Below are 22,554 nucleotides of genomic sequence, written 5' to 3' on the forward strand. Positions count from 1 at the left end.
TGTGACGAAGTGGGGTGAACAGAGTGGGAATCACCTGCTCCATTTTCAGTTTGCAGAGCTATGGAGGAGGGAAGTGCGTGAGCATAATCAGGCGACCTACCTTCCCTCGTGCTTCTACCCCACACAAAACTCAGCCCCCCGCCCCATATTACCCCGTTACATCTCTGGAACACAATTTATCCCTTAATACGGCTCAACTGCAGTTAATATTTGTTTTTAACTCACTTCATTTAAAGATAATCAATAAATTCATGTCGTTCAAACAATATTTCTAATAATCTGCAATTTTTCCCTTCCCCCCGACGCGGAGACAGTTCTAGAGAGAAAATGAATAGGACGTTTCTTTTGTTGAATATTTACTGTAGTTTAATTTTGTACCGCCATATATTTCTGCGGGAAGCCGCGGTTATCGAGTTATTCGAGAGAAACACAAAAACTTTTTCTATTTCATAACGGGGTTGGTTCAGCAACCACAATGTATGACTGGAGGAAGCAAGCATTTTTAGTTGCAGTGACGCGTTTAGGCGTCTTCAGATTGCATTTATCAGATTCCCGCTGAAGTGTGTTTTACTACAGATGCTCACTTGCTTGCCATCGGGCCATAGCGATGACACTGTTTGTCATCAGAACTGACAAGTAGCTGTCATGTAATGAACTCGTGCATTGGGTGGCGGGGGATGGAGAGGAACATATACTCTCGTTTTATGGAGGATCGGGTATGTACAATGTTGTTGAGCAGAATACTACTTGGGACACACAAAATTGGTACTCGGTACTCCCCTATATACTTTTATGCTTTCCCATTATAGCAATGTATTTTTTTATGTACCTTTGTTTTTAATGTTAATTTGCCCTGATTATTCTGGCTGTTAATGTAAACATTTTATCAGAAATTTTTTCGAGCAGCAGTCGTCAATAATAACTATCATGGTTTGTTTTTATGACAAGATTAGCAATTGAACACTATCGTAGTTCACAGCATGCAGGCGCTATCTGCCTAGAGCTGCGTGCACTATTCGTAGGGGTATTGTATGTTTTCATATCCAGTGTGATGTGTGCAACCAGAATATGCACTGAACCTCCGGTATGTTTCAGATATAAGGCTCTACTGTAGGCCTGATCCCGTTTGGTTTGTATTGCACTGCGCCACAGCGCCGTAATAAGGTAAATTTCTGCTTCCTTCTAATTTCCAGTATGAGTTGTCAAATTAGGGACAAAGCAGGTTACATATTTATTACAAATACCTTTCAGTCATCTTCAGCTTTATTCTGTGAGTGTTCAGTGATGTGCGTCCCCTTTTTAAAGTTCTGCGAACAGAAACCAGACCGTCACCATATTTTTTAAATTGTGCCTCTCTATTTCCTAAGTGTTATTAATCAGCATCACTGACCTCTTCGTTTTTTATGTTTTCTTCACAACTTTTTCGCCATGAACCAGTTTTAAGCAGTCACCATTTTATCACCTCTTTTAGTTCTTATGTCTCCTCATTATGTTTTTTAACTTCATCTGTACGCTGCAGAGCGGCGTATTACGCTGCTGCTAACTCGCCCCCCCCCTTCCCCCCTCTGGGGGGAATCGAAACACAAGAAAGAAAAAAAATTCAGCTTTATTCTACACTGAAGTGACAAAGAAACTGGTATAGGTGCACGTATTCAAATACAGAGATATGGAAACAGGTAAAACATGGCTCTGCGGTCTGCAACACATATTTAGGACAACAAGTGTCTGTCACAGTTGTTAGATCGGTTACGGCTGCTACAATGGCTGGTTATCAAGTTTTAAGTGAGTTTGAACATTGTGTTACATTCGGGGCTCGAGCGTTAGGATACAGCATCTCTGAGGTAACGATGAAGTGGGGATTTTTCCGTACGACCATTTCACGAGCGTAACGTGAAAATCAGGAATCCGGCCGGAAAAAGCTGATGCAAGAATGGGACCAACGACGACTGAAGAGAATCTTTCAACGTGACAGGAGTGCAGCCCTCTCGCAAATTGCTGCAGATTTCAATGCTGGGCCATCAACAAGAGTCAGTGTGCGAACCGCTCAACGAAACGTCATTGATATGTATTTTCAGAGTCGAAGGTCCACTCGTGTACCGTTGATGACTGCACGACATAAAAGCTTTACGCCTCACCTGGTCCCGTCAACTCCGACACTGGACTGTTGATGATTGGAAACATGTTGCCTGGCAGGGACGAGTCTCGTTTCAAATTGTATCGAGCGGATGAATGTGCATGGGTATTGTGACAAACTCATAAATCCATGACCCTGCATGTCATCAGGGGACTGTTAAAGCTGTTGGGGGTTCTATAATTATGTGGAGTGTGTGCAGTTGGAGTGATATGGACCCCCGATACGCGTAGATACGACTCTGTCAGGTGAGACGTACGTAAGCATCCTGTCTTGATCACCTGCATCCATTTATGTCCATTGTGCATTTCGATAGGCTTTGACAAATCCAACAGGACAATGCGACTCCCCACACATCCAGAATTGCTGCAGAGTGGCTCCAGGAACACTCTCCTGAGTTTAAACACTTCCGCTGGCCACCAAACTCCCCAGACATGAACATTATTGAACATATCCGGGACGCCTTGCAACGTGCTGTTAAGAAGACATCTTCACCCCTTGTACTCTTACGGATTTATGGACAGTCCTGCAGAATTCATGGTGTCAGTTCCCTCCAGCATTACTTCAGACTTTAGTAGAGTCCATTCCACGTCATGTTGCGGCACTTCTGTGTGCTCACGGGGGCCCTACACGATATTAGGCAGCTGTACCAGTTTCTTTGGCTCTTCAGTGTATTTTATATCACAGCGAGCAGTATTTTTAAAGGTTTGACGAGGAGCATTTTCCTGCTGGGATATTTTATGCCAGGTGTCTCATTCATTCATCTCTACCAAATATCAGTAAATTGATTAATGTTTTCCTGGTAATCCAATCTCACTAAATGTCTTCAGGCTAATATAATGAAATTTTTACTTTTTCCATAGGGCTGTTCAAAGACGCCTAATTAAACATCAAATGCGTCATTGTGAAAAAATAAAAAGTTTAGCACTGCAACCAAGACTGCTCGTTTCTTCATACCGAACACATAACAGCTGCTTCCCCGTACATGCACTCCCCACTGGCTAGGATTTGTAGTGTGTTATTCATGACACTTGTAAGGTGGCAGAATAAATGGTCAGATTCGCACCTTACGTGAGACCTTTACAAATCGCAATGAGAAGGTGAAGATGACACCTAACGTAAATCGACAGTTATGAGAACATTTGCCTATCAATATGTAGTGCAAAAAGGGATGACAGTCAATTGACAGTAATTAACACACCATTCCTATACAATGCATGTCTTTGAGCGGAAGGTAGAACAGGGAACGCGAGTTGAGTCACTTTTACTTTTTAAAAGCCAGCTCCACAATGGTGTAGTGAAGCCACGCTGCGGGAGTTACACTGGCAACCACTTAAAGGGGTGCCAGGAAAGAGGACAGTGACCCCGGGCCAGGTGGTTCAAGCTGGAGGGCCGCCTGTAGCGAGGGCATCGGTACAAGGGCAGAGAAGAAGCTTTAGAAAACTGCGTTTTGAAATTCCAACGGGATACGAACAAAAGCATGTGACGCAGCGAGTGCGACTCACGGATAGGTCAATGAACTTTAGGTGTCTAAAACGGGCACAAAAAGTCCGATTGGCGGAAACTCACTAGGGAGGAAAAAACTAGTGAAGTTTCGACGCTGTTTGATAGAAGGGACATTGCGATTGGTAGAGGAACGCTACTATTGGTCGAAAAAAGCCGTGACGTGAAAAAGGAACCCAAGTGGAGGGAGGCAGTTTTGCCATGAGTAGGACTCTTCTTTGAGCTGGCGTCAAGTGCAGAATGGAGCGCTTAACGCTCCGTATGATGCAGAGAAGAAATTGGCGTGCTTAAGGTAAATACCGCGGGCAGAGGCATAAACTTTGTTGATTCACCAGCTTGTGTCCACTCGAGCGGCCTTGGGTAATCTTGTGCTGAAATTTGTCACTTGACTAACCATCCACCGTAGACTTGATTGTCATCGTCCAATTAAACGTTCGTTTTTTTCAAAATATTTATTTAAAAACCAAAAATTTCAGTAATGCTGTTGTGGCTAATTGATACTTCTCTCCTTTACAACGTGATTAGTAAAAAACAAGCAACACCTGTTGTAACCAAAGGCAAACAAATGCCGAAAAATACCGGATATTCAGGATTAAAATACCAACCGGTTATAACCAGCCGATTTTCCCATTCGTAGTCATCGTGCAATAGATGAGTGACGGTGTAATGCGTGATCATGAGGACGATCGTTTCCAGTAATGTCTCTCTTGTTCGCCACGAAGCGGAGCAACAATCACAGCTCTAACATCTTCGTCTTGCTGGTCCGACATTCCGAACCAGAGTAGATACGACGTATTTTTCTGAGCGGTCTACGGAAAACCTGAATAATATTGTGCAACAATATTGACCATGTGGGGTGGGGGCATTTTGGGAAACAATATAAGTCAATGTGATTTCTGGCGTTCTCAGAGGTAATGTTACAGCAGAGGTCCTCTGCTGTTCCTTATCTATACGGGAGGTTTAGGATACAATCTGAGCAACCATATTACGTGGTTTGCAGACGATACTGTCATTTATCATCTAGTAAAGTCATCAGAATCTCAAAACCAGTTGAAAAATGGTTGAACTTAAATAATGAAAAGTGTGAGGTCATCCAGATGTGTGTTAAAAGGGATCTGTTAAACTTCGGTTACACGGTAAATCAATCAAACCTAAAGGCCTAAATTTAACTAAATACCTAGCAATTACAGTTACCACCTGATTAAATTGCAAAGAATACATAGAAAACGTTGTGAGGAAGGAGACACTAAGACTGGGTTTTATTGTCAGAACGCGCAGAAGATCCAACAGACCTAGTAAAGAGAATGTCTACACTACATTTGTCTGTCCTCTTTTGGAGGGATCCTTATCAGAAAGGATTAACCGAGTACGTCGAGAAAGTTCAAAGAAGGGCAGCACGCCTTGTATGACAGAGAAACAGGAGAGAGTGTGTCAAGGACATGATACAGGATTTGAGGTAGAAATCATTGAAGCAAAGACGTTTTTCGTTGCGGCGAGATCTTCTCGCGAAATTTCAGTCATCAATTTTCTCCTCTGAAGGCGAAAATATTTTGTTGGCGCCGACCTACATAGGGAAAAACGATCGTCATGGGAGAAACGATCATCGTAATAAAATAAGGGAAATCAGAGCTCGCAGAGAAAGGTATAGCCGTTCCTTTCTTCCGCAAGCCGTTCGAGAGTGGAATGATAGGGAATTAGTGTTGAAGGTTGTTCGATGAACCCTCTGCCAAGCACTTAAGTGTGATTTGCAGAGTAGCCTTGTAGATATAGATGTAGATGAAACGGTGAAAGCGTTATCATTTAGACAATTTCTGACGGCTGTTTAGGAACAAAGATCCGTTCAGCGTGGAATACGTCAAGTGAATATTGGGAAGTGGAACGAAGTGAAAGAAACAGGTTTCAGAGTAGACGTGTTTGCGTGCACTCAAGTTTGCAAATGAAGTGTTACCCACGTTAAGTCCTATCTATCGCCGTAAGTCCACTATAACGTGACAAGTAATGATGCTACGGGCTAAGGCACTTGACTGCAGGAATGCGGGTTTGCCTGCCCGACTCGCCGACCGGATAACAGCACGGTGTTGAGCTGTTATTGGACAAGGCTAGCGCGTGAGACGCCACGAGCTGGGAGGGGAACGGACGAAGGGAGGTGGGGTGGTACCGGTATAAGGAGCGCGGGCGTTGTGTAAGAGCTTGCCGTCAGTCCGCGCCGTACAGCGCCACCATGCAGAGGTACGCGGGTCGACTTGCCATGGTGACAGGAGCCAGTTCCGGCATCGGCGCTGCCATCGCGAGGGCGCTGCTGCGGCACGGTGTCACCGTGGTGGGCGCAGATTTGCAGCCGGACAGGATGGAGGTAAGCCAAGCCACCCTAAACACACACGCACACACACACACACACACACACACACACACACACACATGCACGTGCGCACACTATAAAGCTACTATGTCATTAGTAACTGCACAATGTTAACTCTATAACCTCAGTGTAACAAAGCAGCTTAAATCGCTTAATAAAAGCAATGGCTCCTGTCCTGATTGTATACCGCCACTTTCCTTTCAGAGTATGCTGATACAATAGCTCCATATTGAGCAATTATATACAGAAAGATACGTATCTAAAGACTGGAAAATTGCTCAAGTCACACCGATATCCATAAACGGACGTAGGAGTAATCTGCTGAATTACAGGCCCATATCACTAACGTCGATTTGCAGTAGGGTTTTGGAATATACAGGGTGTTACAAAGAGGTACGGCCAAATTTTCAGGAAACATTCCTCACACACAAAGAAAGAAAGTATGTTATGTGGACATGTGTCCGGAAACGCTTACTTTCCATGTTAGAGCTCATTTTATTACTTCTCTTCAAATCACATTAATCATGGAATGGAAACACACAGAAACAGAACGTACCAGCGTGACTTCAAACACTTTGTTACAGGAAATGTTCAAAATGTCCTCCGTTAGCGAGGAATCCCTGATGCGCTGATGCAGCCCTGGAGAACGGCGTATTGTATCACAGCCGTCCACAATACGAGCACGAAGAGTCTCTACATTTGGTACCGGGGTTGCGTAGACAAGAGGTTTCAAATGCCCCCATAAATGAAAGTCAAGAGAGTTGAGGTCAGGAGAGTGTGGAGGCCAAGAAATTGGTCCGCCTCTACCAATCCATCGGTCACCGAATCTGTTGTTGAGAAGCGTACGAACACTTCGACTGAAATGTGCAGGAGCTCCATCGTGCATGAACCACATGTTGTGTCGTACTTGTAAAGGCACATGTTCTAGCAGCACAGGTAGAGTATCCCGTATGAAATCATGATAACGTGCTCCATTGAGCGTAAGTGGAAGAACATGGGGCCCAATCAAGAGGTTCAAATGGCTCTGAGCACTATGGGACTTAACAGCTATGGTCATCAGTCCCCTAGAACTTAGAAATACTTAACCCTAACTAACCTAAGGACATCACACAACACCCAGTCATCACGAGGCAGAGAAAATCCCTGACCCGGCCGGGAATCGAACCCGGGAACCCGGGCGCGGGAAGCGAGAACGCCCAATCAAGACATCACCAACAATTCCTGCCCAAACGTTCACAGAAAATCTGTGTTGATGACGTGATTGTACAATTGCGTGCGGATTCTCGTCAGCTCACACATGTTGATTGTGAAAATTTACAATTTGATCACGTTGGAATGAAGCCTCATCCGTAAAGAGAACATTTGCACTGAAATGAGGATTGATACATTGTTGGATGAACCATTCGCAGAAGTGTACCCGTGGAGGCCAATGAGCTGCTGACAGTGCCTGCACACGCTGTACATGGTATGGAAACAACTGGTTCTCCCGTAGCACTTCCCATACAGTGACGTGGTCAACGTTACCTTGTACAGCAGCAACTTCTCTGACGCTGACATTAGGGTTATCGTCAACTGCACGAAGAATTGTCTCGTCCATTGCAGGTGTCCTCGTCGTTCTAGGTCTTCCCCAGTCGCCAGTCATAGGCTGGAATGTTCCGTGCTCCCTAAGACGCCGATCAATTGCTTCGAACGTCTTCCTGTCGGGACACCTTCGTTCTGGAAATCTGTCTCGATACAAACGTACCGCGCCACGGCTATTTCCCCGTGCTAATCCATACATCAAATGGGCATCTGCCAACTCCGCATTTGTAAACATTGCACTGACTGCAAAACCACGTTCGTGATGAACACTAACCTGTTGAAGCTACGTACTGATGTGCTTGATGCTAGTACTGTAGAGCAATGAGTCGCATATCAACGCAAGCACCGAAGTCAACATTACCTTCCTTCAACTGGGCCAACTGGCGGTGAATCGAGGAAGTACAGTACATACTGACTACACTAAAATGAGCTCTAACATGGAAATTAAGCGTTTCTGGACACATGTCCACATAACATCTTTTCTTTATTTGTGTGTGAGGAATGTTTCCTGAAAGTTTGGCCGTACCTTTTTGTAACACCCTGTATACTGTGTTCGAAGTATCTCGAAGAGAACGATTTATTGACACATAGTCAGCACGGATTCAGAAAATATCGTTCTTGTGAAACACGGCTATTTCTTTATACTCATGAAGCGATGCGTGATATCGACAAGGGATGTCAAACTGATTCCATATTTTTAGATAACCGGAAGACTTTCGACACCATTGCTCATAAGCGTGTTCTAACCAAACTGCGTGCCTATGGAATATCGCCTCAGAATATCGTCTCAGCTGTGCTACTGGATTCGTGATTTCCTGTCAGGAACGTCACACTTCGTAGTAATAGACGGAAAGTCATCGAGTAAAACGTAGAACAGAAGCAATATCCGGCGTTCCCCAAGGAAGTGTTATAGGCCCTCTATTGTTCCTGATCTGTATTAACAACATAGTAGCCCTCTGCTGCGTTTATATACTTCGTAAGTCAAGTGATTAACTTGTAGGTAGGAAATAGTGTCATAGAGTGTGAAGGGTCCGCGATCCATTACCCAACGATCAGCACTTTTTCCCTCACACAGGTCGATGGTAGGTTAAGCGCCGATAGCGCTAAGTGAATGATGTGTCAGTTTGACGAGTCTCGGGAGGAATTCGAGTTTGGCGTGTGTCGAATACAGGCGGAGCCGTCACCTTCGCGTCATGTCGTACCAGCTAAGTCCTTCCCTACCGCTGTGGGTTGACTCTCAGCAGCAAAATAACCCATGATGGACGGAGCAAGGAGGACGTAAAAAGCAGACAAGCACTGGCAAAAAGGGCATTCCTGGCGAAGAGAAGTTTGTTACTCTCTAACGCATGCCTTAATTTGACGAAGAAATTTCTGAGAACATACGCCTGGAGTACAGCTTGTATGGTAGTGAAATATGGATTGGAATGCGGGAAAACGGAACAGAAGAGAATCGAAGTATCTGTGATGTGGTGCTGCAGACGAATGGTGAAAATTAGGTGAGATAATAAGGTAAGGAATGAGACGGTTCGCACAGTCGGAGAGAAAAGGAGTATATGAAAACACTGACAACAAGAAGGGCCAAGATGATAGGACATCTGTTAAAACATCAGAGAGTAAGTTCAATTGTACTAGAGGGAGCTGTAGAGGCTAGAAACTGCAGAGGAAGACCGAGATTGGGATGCATTCTGCAAATAACGGAGAACGGTGGCAACCCAACAGCCTGCTACAGCAAGCAGTGTGTGACCTTAGCCTTTCCCCATCGCAACTACAAGTGGCGTGCACTTACAATAGAACGGCATCTTGAAGAGCGAAGTCCTGTGTCTGCTTCTCGCCACAAAAATCGAATCACGAAGTAATACTCACCAGTATTCCATTGATAATGCTGCAGTTACATATGGAATCTGCTGCAGGCTTTTAGTAACGAGGTTTTATCAAGGCCACAAGTGTTTCGTTGGCACCTAATGTTTTCTGAAAGAAGAACCAATGTCGAAAGTGAACACCTCAGTGGGCGAGTATCAACACCACGAATAGTTGACAACAGGTCCAGGGTGAGAGAACTTGTATAAGCCGATCGAAGATTAACTGTGAGAATAATTGCAAACAAACTGAACATTCATCTGGAAACTGTCCATCTGATACTGACAGAAAATCTGGGAATCGGAAGAGTTTGTGCCAAAATGAGTCCCAAAAATCTCACACGGCAACAAAAAGATCAACGGAGGGCTGTGGCTGCCAGTGTGTTGAAGCAAGTAAAACTGAACCTAGAACTACTGGACCGAACTGCCACTGGTGATGAAAGTTACTTTTACTAGTATGATTTCGAGACCTAATGTCAAAGTTCACAATGGAATCGCCAAGACCAAAGAAAGCACGCTTGTTTGATTCTTTGACTCCACAGGTATTGTGCACAAAGAATGATTACCTCCAGACCAAACAGTAAACTCATACTATTACCAAGAAATTCTCGACAGATTTCGAAACCGGGACCATCGTGTATGTTCATATATTGCTAACAACTGGATCATGCATCACGATAATGCACCATCCCATACTGCATTGAATGCTTGGCATTTTTTGACGCCAAAATCCGCTTCAGTGCTATCACAAACTTCTTATTAATCCGACAGCATTAAAAGACGTGAAGATGAGTTTGAGAGATGCTACCAACAATGGAAACACCGATGGAGCGTGTGAAGGTACAAAGACGTCACATTGAAGTTGATATCAATGTAGTTGATTAAAAATGTAAATAAAGATGCTTTTTGTAACCAATATCATTACTTTGTCACATCTCGTACCCCTGCATATATCTGCATTGTTTTTGTTCTTGATTCATGTTTCGATCAGGTTTACATGCACCATGTTCATGACTCGACCAAGTACAAGTGAAATATACAGAGTGAGAGATTCGATACCAGAGGCTCGGCCGCTCTGTTGATTACCTTTCTTTGTAAGCACCAGAACGTGAAAATCATCTGTAGATTGGTACGACACCCTTAGGCTGCATGAACAGAGACTTGGAGAGGGCCAAAAGAGCTGTACTACGTGGAGACCACGCTCACAAGCCTCTGCTACATGGAGCTAACTGATATATCAAGGCGCAGCCATGTCTAGCTACTACCTGTTCGAAAAACATCACTCGATATCAACAGTTCCAAAAACGTTGAATGTCATTGTTTAAACCAGTGCAGAAAATATTCGAAATGCTTTCTGAGTGTTTAAATACTGTAATCCTCTGTTGGGTAATGTATTTTAATATATCTTTTCGGGTGCTTCCGTCTCGGAAACATTAACTTCGAGCCGCGCCTGGTACAGTCTGATCCACGCATCTCGCAGGCACTGTGTTCGGCGCTGCGCGGGATAACGCGAAACACTTGCAGCCTCCGTCACAAAACCGGTTGGCTCAAGGTCGCACGTGTCAGCTTTGCGATGTTTCCATGTTGAGTACCCGCTAGTAAGTTATCACGTTTCACTACTTCCGTGTGCTCAGTTTCGCTTTGTTACGCAGACTCGTTCTTCTACACGTATACACTGAAACGCCAAAGAAACTAGGCATGAATATTCAAATACAGAGATATGTAAACAGGCAGAATATGGACGGCAACGCGTATATAAGACAACAAGCGTCTGGTGCACTTGTTAGATCGGTTGCTGCTCCTACAATGACATGTTATCAAGATTTAAGTAAGTTTGAACGTGGTGCTATAGTTGGTCCACGAGTAATGGGACACAGCATTTCAGAGGCAGTGATGAAGTGCGGATTTTCCCGTACGTCCATTTCACGAATGGAATCCGGTTAAACATCAAATCCCTGACATCGCAGCGGGCGGAAAAAGATCCTGTAAGAACGGGACCAGCGACGACTGAAGAAAATCGTTCAACATGACAGAAGTGCAAACCTTCCGCAAAATTGCTGCAGATGAAACGTCCCCTTTGAACAATTATACACGACTGTGCTTAAACTGACACACAGTATTTTTAGCGCAACGCAATCTGACTTTCAATAATCCCTACAAAAGAATGGGCCCTGACTAACATTAAACTATACCTTTCACAAATCACTTACCTCACAAAAATCTTCGCTACTCAAGCTACTGCAATACAGCTAGCGCCACTACTGCCAGCTAAATAAAAAATTCAAACTACTGAAGGCACTAACTACTGATAGGCATAGTTTTACTGTACAACAATGAAAAACTACAACTACAAAGGAAATTCTCTCTATAATTACGCGCTAGCAATAAACAAAAGCTACACTAATTACACAAACTACAAGAAAAAAATCAGAAGATTCCAGTGAGGTATCCTGGCAGGGTCGCCATATGAAACGTCCCCTTTGAACAATTATACACGACTGTGCTTAAACTGACACACAGTATTTTTAGCGCAACGCAATCTGACTTTCAAAAAAATCCCTACGAAAGAATGGGCCCTGACTAACATTAAACTATACCTTTCACAAATCACTTACCTCACAAAAATCTTCGCTTCTCAAGCTACTGCAATACAGCTAGCGCCACTACTGCCAGCTGAATAAAAGATTCAAAGTACTGAAGGCACTAACTACTGATAGGCATAGTTAGCAAATGAAAGATTTTAATAGAGAACAACCAATGTATTTACGTCAATAGTCATAATATATATAGCAGTTCATGACAAATTTCAAAACTCCGCCATCTCTCTCCCCACATACATCACTGCTGGCGGCTCACCTCCAACTGCGCTACGCTACGCGCTGTTCACAGCCAGCTGCCTAACACTACAATGGCAGTATTACAACAATGCAAAGCAGCCACAGACTGCACACAGCACAGCTAGTGATTTTCATACAGAGGTGGCGTTAACAATAAAAAAACCTAAACAGCCTACTTACACAGATTTCAATGCTGGGCCATCAACAAATGTCAGCCAGTGAACAATTCAACGAAACACCATCGATATGGGCTTTCAGAGCCGATGGCCCTCTCGTGTAGCCTTGATGACTGTGCGACACAAAGCTTTTCGCCTCGCCTGGGCCTTTCAACACCGACAGTGGACTGTTGATGACTGGAAACATGTTGCCTGGTCGGACGAGTCTCGTTTCAAATTGTGAGGTGGACACGTACGGGTATGGAGACAACCTTTCGAATCCATGGATCTTGGATATCAGCAGTGGACTGTTCAAGCTGGTGGAGGCTCTGTAATAGTGTGGGATTTGTCCAGTTGAAGTGATATGGGACCCCTGATTCGTCTAGATACGACTCTGACAGGTGACACGTACGTAAGCGTCCTGTCTGATCACACGCATACATTCATGTCCATTGTGCATTCCGACGGACTTGGGCAATTCCAGCAGGACAATGCGACATCTCCAGAATTGCTACAGTGTGTCTCCAGGAACTACACTCCTGGAAATTGAAATAAGAACACCGTGAATTCATTGTCCCAGGAAGGGGAAACTTTATTGACACATTCCTGGGGTCAGATACATCACATGATCACACTGACAGAACCACAGGCACATAGACACAGGCAACAGAGCATGCACAATGTCGGCACTAGTACAGTGTATATCCACCTTTCGCAGCAATGCAGGCTGCTATTCTCCCATGGAGACGATCGTAGAGATGCTGGATGTAGTCCTGTGGAACGGCTTGCCATGCCATTTCCACCTGGCGCCTCAGTTGGACCAGCGTTCGTGCTGGACGTGCAGACCGCGTGAGACGACGCTTCATCCAGTCCCAAACATGCTCAATGGGGGACAGATCCGGAGATCTTGCTGGCCAGGGTAGTTGACTTACACCTTCTAGAGCACGTTGGGTGGCACGGGATACATGCGGACGTGCATTGTCCTGTTGGAACAGCAAGTTCCCTTGCCGGTCTAGGAATGGTAGAACGATGGGTTCGATGACGGTTTGGATGTACCGTGCACTATTCAGTGTCCCCTCGACGATCACCAGTGGTGTACGGCCAGTGTAGGAGATCGCTCCCCACACCATGATGCCGGGTGTTGGCCCTGTGTGCCTCGGTCGTATGCAGTCCTGATTGTGGCGCTCACCTGCACGGCGCCAAACACGCATACGACCATCATTGGCACCAAGGCAGAAGCGACTCTCATCGCTGAAGATGACACGTCTCCATTCGTCCCTCCATTCACGCCTGTCGCGACACCACTGGAGGCGGGCTGCACGATGTTGGGGCGTGAGCGGAAGACGGCCTAACGGTGTGCGGGACCGTAGCCCAGCTTCATGGAGACGGTTGCGAATGGTCCTCGCCGATACCCCAGGAGCAACAGTGTCCCTAATTTGCTGGGAAGTGGCGGTGCGGTCCCCTACGGCACTGCGTAGGATCCTACGGTCTTGGCGTGCATCCGTGCGTCGCTGCGGTCCGGTCCCAGGTCGACGGGCACGTGCACCTTCCGCCGACCACTGGCGACAACATCGATGTACTGTGGAGACCTCACGCCCCACGTGTTGAGCAATTCGGCGGTACGTCCACCCGGCCTCCCGCATGCCCACTATACGCCCTCGCTCAAAGTCCGTCAACTGCACGTACGGTTCACGTCCACGCTGTCGCGGCATGCTACCAGTGTTAAAGACTGCGATGGAGCTCCGTATGCCACGGCAAACTGGCTGACACTGTCGGCGGCGGTGCACAAATGCTGCGCAGCTAGCGCCATTCGACGGCCAACACCGCGGTTCCTGGTGTGTCCGCTGTGCCGTGCGTGTGATCATTGCTTGTACAGCCCTCTCGCAGTGTCCGGAGCAAGTATGGTGGGTCTGACACACCGGTGTCAATGTGTTCTTTTTTCCATTTCCAGGAGTGTATTTTCCAAGTTTAAACACTTCCGCTGACCACCAAATTCCCTTCGATGCATTACAACGTGCTGTTCAGGAAAGATCTCCATCGTCTTGTACCGTTACGAATTTATGGACAGCCCTGCATTATTCAAGCACTGCTTCAGGCGTTAGTCGAGTCCATGCCACGTCCTGTTGCGGCACTTCTGCGTGCTCGCAGGGTCCTACGCGACATTAGGCATGTGTAACAGTTGTTTTGGCTCTTCAGTTTAGTTACAGCGATACTGGAGATCAACGAAGTGCTCCTAACATAGTTGCTAGCGCACATTATCTTTGCTTATGGCAGTATCGAATGGATATGGAAACACAAATTTAAAGCGTAACATCTATTGTGTTAAGGTTTTCCTACGTACATGTTGATGAGAAGAAGCTAAATCGAACATTAACTTTGCCCGAGCACAAAAACTGACAGTGGAAACATGTGGAGTCTCAGACAAGAGAGTGCTAGGTGTTGGCGGAATCGTAACATCTTCAGAAGCTGCGTGTGTAATTGATCTCTTCCATTCGTCACGCAGCGGATGTAAACGAGAAAACAGCTTTACTCGACTAGACGATGTTAATAAAGGTTGCGGTCTGAAGGATTAAGTTAGAATACTGCATTAATGTACAGCGAAGTCTGTACAGAACTACAACAGGGAGCTGAGAACACAAGCGCGGAAACGTCCGTTTTGTACCTTCTAGGTCATCGCTTTTAAGTTCGGAAAAAGAAACAATGGATGCAAATTTTCTAAGGACCGAAAGGAAATTTGCCGCTTTGAGAGCTAAATTTTTGCAGACTGTGCGTTTATTGCATACATAGGTCAATAGGAGTGTGGTTTGTCTGGACGAAACCTGGGTTTCGCAAAACCATAGGAACCAATAAATTCGGGACGACTTTATAGGACATTGCGGCCACCAAGCACCAATAGTTACTTATGTATACTTTATATGGGTGGTTTGGGTGGGCAGTGCAGTGATGAAGAGTCTGTAACAGATGTAGACATAATCGGTTCAGGATTTCAGTAAGTATCAAAAATTGGCTGGCCTTTTAAGGCGATATGTTTGAAAAAGGTTGCTGGCCCTTGCATTTAAGTCCTAGGGCGGTGCGGCACACGGATTGTCTTATCACTAAATCTCGGGATACAACAATTATGTCATCAGCGAATGGCTTTACCTTATATGGCAGTCCTAAAGAAACGTAAGGGTTCTTTCCTCACGCAACTGAAGCCAATGTCCCGACTAGAGACGATTCTACACAGTCCAGGGTGCTTATGTAGTGTTCGATGTAGATGCAGGTGTCTGTGTGCTGTAAGGTAAAGTTGTTGTTGTTGTGGTCTTCAGTCCAGACACTGGTTCGATGCAGCTCTCCATGCTACTCTATCCTGTGCAAGCTTCTTCATCTCCCAGTACCTACTGCAACCAACATCCTTCTGAATCTGCCCTTCAATACTAAATTGGTGATCCCTTTATGCCTCAGAATATGCCCCACCAACCGATCCCTTCTCCTAGTCAAGTTGTGCCACAAATTTCTCTTCTCACCAATTCTATTCAATACCTCCTCATTAGTTCTACCCATCTAACCTTCAGCATTTTTCTGTAGCAAAACATTTCGAAAGCTTCTATTCTCTTCTTGTCTAAACTATTTATCGTCCACGTTTCACTTCCATACATGGCTACACTCCATACAAATACTTTCAGAAACGACTTCCTGACGCTTAAATCTATACTCGATGTTAACAAATTTCTCTTCTTCAGAAACGCTCTCCTTGCCATTGCCAGTCTACATTTTATATCCTCTCTACTTCGACCATCATCAGTTGTTTTGCTCCCCAAATAACAAAACTCCTTTACTACTTTAAGTGTCTCATTTCCTAATCTAATTCCCGCAGCATCACCCGATTTAATTCGACTACATTCCATTATCCTCGTTTTGTTTCTGTTGATGTTCATGTTATATCCTCCTTTCAAGACAATGTCCACTCCATTCAACTGCTCTTCCAGTTCCTTTGCCGTCTCTGACAGAATTAAAATGTCGTCGGTGAACCTCAAAGTTTTTATTTTTTCTCCATGGATTTTAATTCCGACTCCGAATTTTTCTTTTGTTTCCTTAACTGCTTGTTCAATATATAGATTGAATAACATCGGGGATAGGTTACAAGCCTGTCTCACTCCCTTCCCAAAAACTGCTTCGCTTTCATGCCCCTCGACTCTTATAACTGCCGTCTGGTTTCTGTACAAATTGTAAATAGCCCTTCGGTGCCTGTATTTTACCCCTGCCACCTTCAGAATTTGAAAGAGAGTATTCCAGTCAACATTGTCAAAAGCTTTCTCTAAGTCTACAAATGCTAGAAACGTAGGTTTGCCTTTCCTTAATCTAGCTTCTAAGATAATTCGTAAGGTCAGTATTTCCCCACGTGTTCCAACATTTCTATGGAATCCAAAGTGATCTTCCTCGAGGTCGGCTTCTACCACTTTTTCCATTCGTCTGTAAAGAATTAGCCTTAGTACTTTGCAGCCGTGGCTTATTAAACTGATAACTCGGTAATTTTCACATCTGTCAACACCTGCTTTCTATGGGATTGGAATTATTATATTCTTCTTGAAGTCTGATGATATTTCGCCTGACTCATACATCTTGCTCACCAGATGGTAGAGTTTTGTTAGGTCTGCCTCTCCCAAGGCTGTAAGTAGTTCTAATGGAATGTTGTCTACTCCTGGGGCTTTGTTTCGACTCAGGTCTTTCAGTGCTCTGTCAAACTCTTCACGCAGTATCGTATCTCCCATTTCATCTTCATCTACATCCTCTTCCATTTCCATAATATTGTCCTCAAGTACATCGCCCTTGTATAGACCCTCTATATACTCCTTCCACCTTTTCGCTTTCCCTTCTTTGGTTAGAACTGAGTTTCCATCTGAGCTCTTGATATTCATGCAAGTGGCTCTCCTTTCTTCAAAGGTCTCTTTAATTTTCCTGTAGGCAGTATCTATCTTACCCCTAGTGATATGCGCCTCTACATCCTTACATTTGTCCTCTAGCCATCCCTGCTTAGCCATTTTGCACTTCCTGTCGATCCCATTTTTGATACGTTTGTATTCATTTTGCCTGCTTCATTTACTGTATTTTTATATTTTCTCCTTTTATCAGTTAAATGCAGTATCTCTTCCGTTACCCAAGGATTTCTACTAGCCCTCGTCTTTTTACCTACTTGATCCTCTGCCGCCGTCACTACTTCACCCCTCAAAGCTGTACTGTATTTCTTTCCCCCTTTGTTGTCATTCGTTCCCTAATGCTCTCACTGAAGCTTTCTACAACCTCTGGTTCTTGCAGTTTATCCAGGTCCCATCTCCTTAAATTCCCACCTTTTTGCTGTTTCTTCAATTTCAGTCTACAGTTCATAACCAATAGATTGTGATCAGAGTCCACATCTGCTCCTGGAAATGCCTTACTATTTAAAACCTGGTTCCTGAATCTCTGTCTTATCATTATATAATCTATCTAAGACCTTCCAGTATCTTCAGGCTTCTTCCATGTATACAGCCTTCATTTATGATTCTTGAACCAAGTGTTAGCTATGATTAAGTTATGCTCTGTGCAAAATTCTACCAGGCGGCTTCCTCTTTCATTCCTTAATCCCATTCCACATTCACCTACTACGTTTCCTTCTCTTCCTTTTCCTACTATCGAGTTCCAGTCACCCATGACAATTAAATTTTCGTCTCCCTTCACTATCTGAATAATTTCTTTTATCTCATCATGCATTTCATCAATCTCTTCGTCATCTGCGGAGCGAGTTGGCATATAAACTTGTACAACTGTGGGAGGCGTGGCCTTCGTATCTATCTTGGCCACAATAATGCGTTCATTATGCTGTTTGTAGTAGCTTATCCGCATTCCTATTTTCCTATTCATTATTAAACCTACTCCTGCATTACCCCTATTTGATTTTGTATTTATAACCCTGTAGTCACCTGACCAGAAGTCTTGTTCATCCTGCTACCGAACTTCACTAATTCCCACTATATCTAACTTTAACCTAACCATTTCCCTTTTTAAATTTTCTAACCTACCTGCCCGATTAAGGGATCTGACATTCCACGCTCCGATCCGTTGAACGCCAGTTTTCTTTCTCCTGATAATAACGTCCTCCTGAGTAGTCCCCGCCCGGAGATCCGAATGGTGGACTGTTTTACCTCCGGAAGATTTTACCCAAGAGGACGCCATCATCATTTAACCATACAGTAAAGCTGCATGCCCTCGGGAAAAATTACGGCTGCAGTTTCCCTTTGCTTTCAGCCGTTCGCAATACCAGCACAGCATGGCCATTTTGGTTAGTGTTACAAGGCCAGATCAGTCAATCATCCAGACTGTTGCCCCTGAAACTAATGTAAAGGCTGCTGCCCCTCTTCAGGAACCACACGTTTGTCTGGCCCCTCAACAGATACCCCTCCGCTGTAGTTGTACCTACGGTACGGCTATCTGTATCGCCGAGGCACGCAAGCCTCCACACCAACGGCAAGGTCCTTGGTTCATGTGTGTGTGTGCGTGTGTGGAGGGGGGGGGGGGGGTAAGGCAAAGATGAATCCAAATTTCCTACTTGCAAGAAGGAGCTGTTATTATGTCAATAGTTTATTACTAGAACAAATGAAGCAGTCATGTTGCGAAACTGGATGAAAAGGTGGGCTTTTAATCCAGAGTGGGCAAAATTTATTAACGCAGGACGTTAATGAAAAAAAATATTGTCTCCTCGTGAATTTAACTCGTAAAATGTATGCAGTAGAGTGAGTTTCATTTTTTATGTTTCGTGTAAAAAATATTTGTGAAAAGGCCGCTTTTAATAACGCGGTTTGTGGGAGGGGGTCTTGGTGCTCGGTTCCTATTTGAGTATTTGAGCTTAGCCCGGACCAGCTGCCATTTATATACTCATTCTAACATCTGTCTTTAGCTATGTTACAGTATATTAAGTAAGGTTTGTACGGGAGCTGATGTAAGGTCAAATTGTACGAATCTATTAATTCCATTTGCAAAAGATTGTTCCTGGTCTATATTAACGACATAGGGGACAATCTCAGTAGCCGTCTTAGATTGTTTTGGAGATGATGCTGTCATTTACCGTCTTGTAAAGTCATCAGATGACCAGAACGAATTGCAAAGTGATTTAGATAAGATATCTGTATGGTGCGAGAAGCGGCAATTGACCCTGAATAAAGAAATGTGTCAAGTTATTCACGTGAGTACGAAAAGAAAGCCGCTAACTTTCGATTACACTATAAGTCACACAAATCTGAAATCTGTAAATTCAACTGAATACTTAGGGATTGCAATTACAGATAACCTAAATTGGAACGATCGCATAGATAACGTTGTGGGTGAACCAAACCAAAGAGTCGGATTCATTGGCAGAACACTTAGAAGGTGCAACAGGTCTACTAAAGAGATTGCTTACACCACGCTTGTCCGCCCTATTCTGGAGTGCTGTGCTGTGTGGGATCCGCATCAGGGGGGACTGACGGATGACATTGAAAAAGTTCAAAGAAATGCAGCTCGTTTTGTATTATAGCGAAATAGGGGTGTTAGTGTCACAGACATGATACGTGCATTGGAGTGGCAATCATTAAAACAAAGGCGTTTTTCGTTGCGACGGGATCTTCACATTAAATTTCAATCAGCAGTTTTCTTCTCCGATTGCGAAAACATGCTTTCGTCACCCACCTACATAGGGAGAAATGATCATCACGATGAAATAAGAGAAATCAGGGCTCGCACAGAAAAATTTAAGTGCTCGTTTTTCCCGCGCGCCATTCGAGAGTGGAACGGTAGAGAGACAGCTTGAAGGAGGTTCATGGAACCCCCTGCCAGGCACTTTATTGTGAATAGCAGCGTAATCACGTAGATGTAGATGTAGAGCTGAAGTTAATGTTCAGCTAATGGCACCATTTGTATGTGCACCGTTCGGATTTTACGTGCAAAAAAAATCCCCATTAAATAATTCTGGGCTAGAGAGAGACTGATGGGTCAAATTTGGGCCACCGGCATTTCAGACCTTAGTCTAAGAAAAGTTTTAACCATTTAAAAAAGTCTCGCTTTGTTTGGATTTTACGTGCAAAAAACATGGTTTTGTGGGAGGTTTTTTAGCGCAGCACATCTATACCTTAAACTTATACGAATCACTTCAAACTTTGCACGAAGGTACATAAATGGATAAAGTCAGAATGGATTTATTTAAAAACAGTAATCTTTATCCCTCGTCCAGATACGATGGTTTCAAGTCGAACTGAAATTCGTTTTTACGTGAATTGAATGCGCTCACTGTTGAAAGAAATCAGTTAAATAAAAAATTCATTCTTACAGTAAAACTGAAAACTCGCTTTCAAAAATCTGCCTATATCCTGATTTTATGAGCAAAAACCACGTTTTGCAAGGTTTTTAGGCTCGCCACATCTGTGCTTCTAACTTGAGCGAATCTGTTGAAATTTTTTAAGGAGCTATGCAACTTAATTAATGGTCGCCCTGTTGTTTTGTAAAAAGTTTTATCCGTTCCCACGACACAAGCAACATGGTTCGAAAGAAGATACAAAAACTTTTACCGGATCATTCGTCGTCCGAGTCAACAAAAATCTACATCGGTCAACTTTTGTGGTCCTGTCCTCCTCAGTTGCGCGTAATACTACGGTATATTGATAATTTTCACTTATGGACCGTCTGACAGCAACTGAATAAAACACAATTTTAGTGCCATACGCGTTTCGCCTTTATTTTCTGCAAGGCATCATCAGTGGCAGGTTGCGTAGACAGTTTCTTACATATTACGCTCCTGTTGCATTTTTGGTGTTGTTCTTCTTCTTATGAGCGTCAATTTGCTGTTTTTTCCGCATTCCACAGCACTATGCACTGAGCGCTTGTTTTAATGCTCAGTGCATAGTGCTGTGGAATGCGGAAAAAACAGCAAATTGACGCTCATAAGAAGAAGAACAACACCAAAAATGCAACAGGAGCGTAATATGTGAGAAACTGTCTACGCAACCTGCCACTGATGATGCCTTGCAGAAAATAAAGGCGAAACGCGTATGGCACTAAAATTGTGTTTTATTCAGTTGCTGTCAGACGGTCCATAAGTGAAAATTATCAATATACCGTAGTATCTACATCGGTTGTCGAGCTATGGCGTTCTAATATCAAAATTGTGGTAGAGTAAAAGTTAGGGACCAGATTGAAAAATGCTCCTATCGTAGCACAAAAAAAAAATAAAGACGAAGACCTCCTCGGCAGAGTTAGGAACGTAAAGGAAGGTAACTAGCTTTTAGACTTGTCTGACAGCTCCAAAGAAATTTAGATCAGAACATCTTGACGTATTCGCGTTTATTTACGAGTTAAACCAACTTTCCCAGTGCAGTGAGCTCTCTTAGACCCACCCGCTGTTACAGGTATGGTGAGGGGCTTAAGAAAAAACAGGCACAAATTTATGTGCTTCTAGAGAGTGGACGCATCTACAGCAGGAAGCATACGAGCGTTTAACAGGAAGTATCCCAGAGGGGACGCATTCATCCTAAACATTAACGACACGCTGTCATATTTCACGACATGACAAGTGCTTTGTTGGATGACATGGATAGCATGTGTATGCTATACGATATGACATCATGTATCGTGTTAATTTAATTGACACAATGCATTACGTTACATGACATCAGTATTAATACTGACAAGTAAAAAAGGGCGAATAGCTCTAGATGTTTTATTTAAATGTCTTTGAATCTATTAGATAAATCGAACAGCTAGTTTTCTTATTTTACATCCCTAACTCTACCAGGAATTTGTCTCACTTTTCGTGCTACTAAAGAAGCATTTTTCATTCTGGTAGCCGTATCATGGATTTGGTTTTGCAACATTGGTAACAGAGTTAAACAACAGTCTAACTTGATGGAGGTTACTTTGTAGGCCACCCGTACTCCACCACCACTCCCCTCGACTCCTTCTCTTCGGACGCATTGCTATATTCTCGTGAGTTCAGAGAGTATTGAGACAACAAGAATGTATAAGATGATGTACAACACTTAGGCACCTACCTGCACGTGGTCTGGACTTTCCTTTCCGTAACGAGGTTGCTATCAGCATAGCGATAAAGACTACTTTTGGCCGTAATGACCACTGAGTGGAAAGTCATGCA

The 22,554-nt window shown here is 44.0% G+C and overlaps 1 protein-coding gene across 1 annotated transcript in view; it reads left to right on the forward strand.

The window, feature by feature from the left end:
- The first annotated feature begins 5,844 nt into the window (after positions 1-5,844).
- Positions 5,845-22,554, forward strand: part of LOC126237463 (dehydrogenase/reductase SDR family member 11-like) — a 119,789-nt gene continuing 103,079 nt past the window's right edge. Inside the window, exon 1 of the mRNA XM_049947601.1 lies at positions 5,845-5,987. Within this exon, the coding sequence (XP_049803558.1) occupies positions 5,856-5,987 (132 nt within the window). The 5' untranslated portion in view covers positions 5,845-5,855. The remainder of the gene's footprint in view (positions 5,988-22,554) is intronic.

Source organism: Schistocerca nitens, chromosome 2 (genome assembly GCF_023898315.1).
Source record: "Schistocerca nitens isolate TAMUIC-IGC-003100 chromosome 2, iqSchNite1.1, whole genome shotgun sequence".
Lineage (NCBI taxonomy): Eukaryota > Metazoa > Arthropoda > Insecta > Orthoptera > Acrididae > Schistocerca > Schistocerca nitens.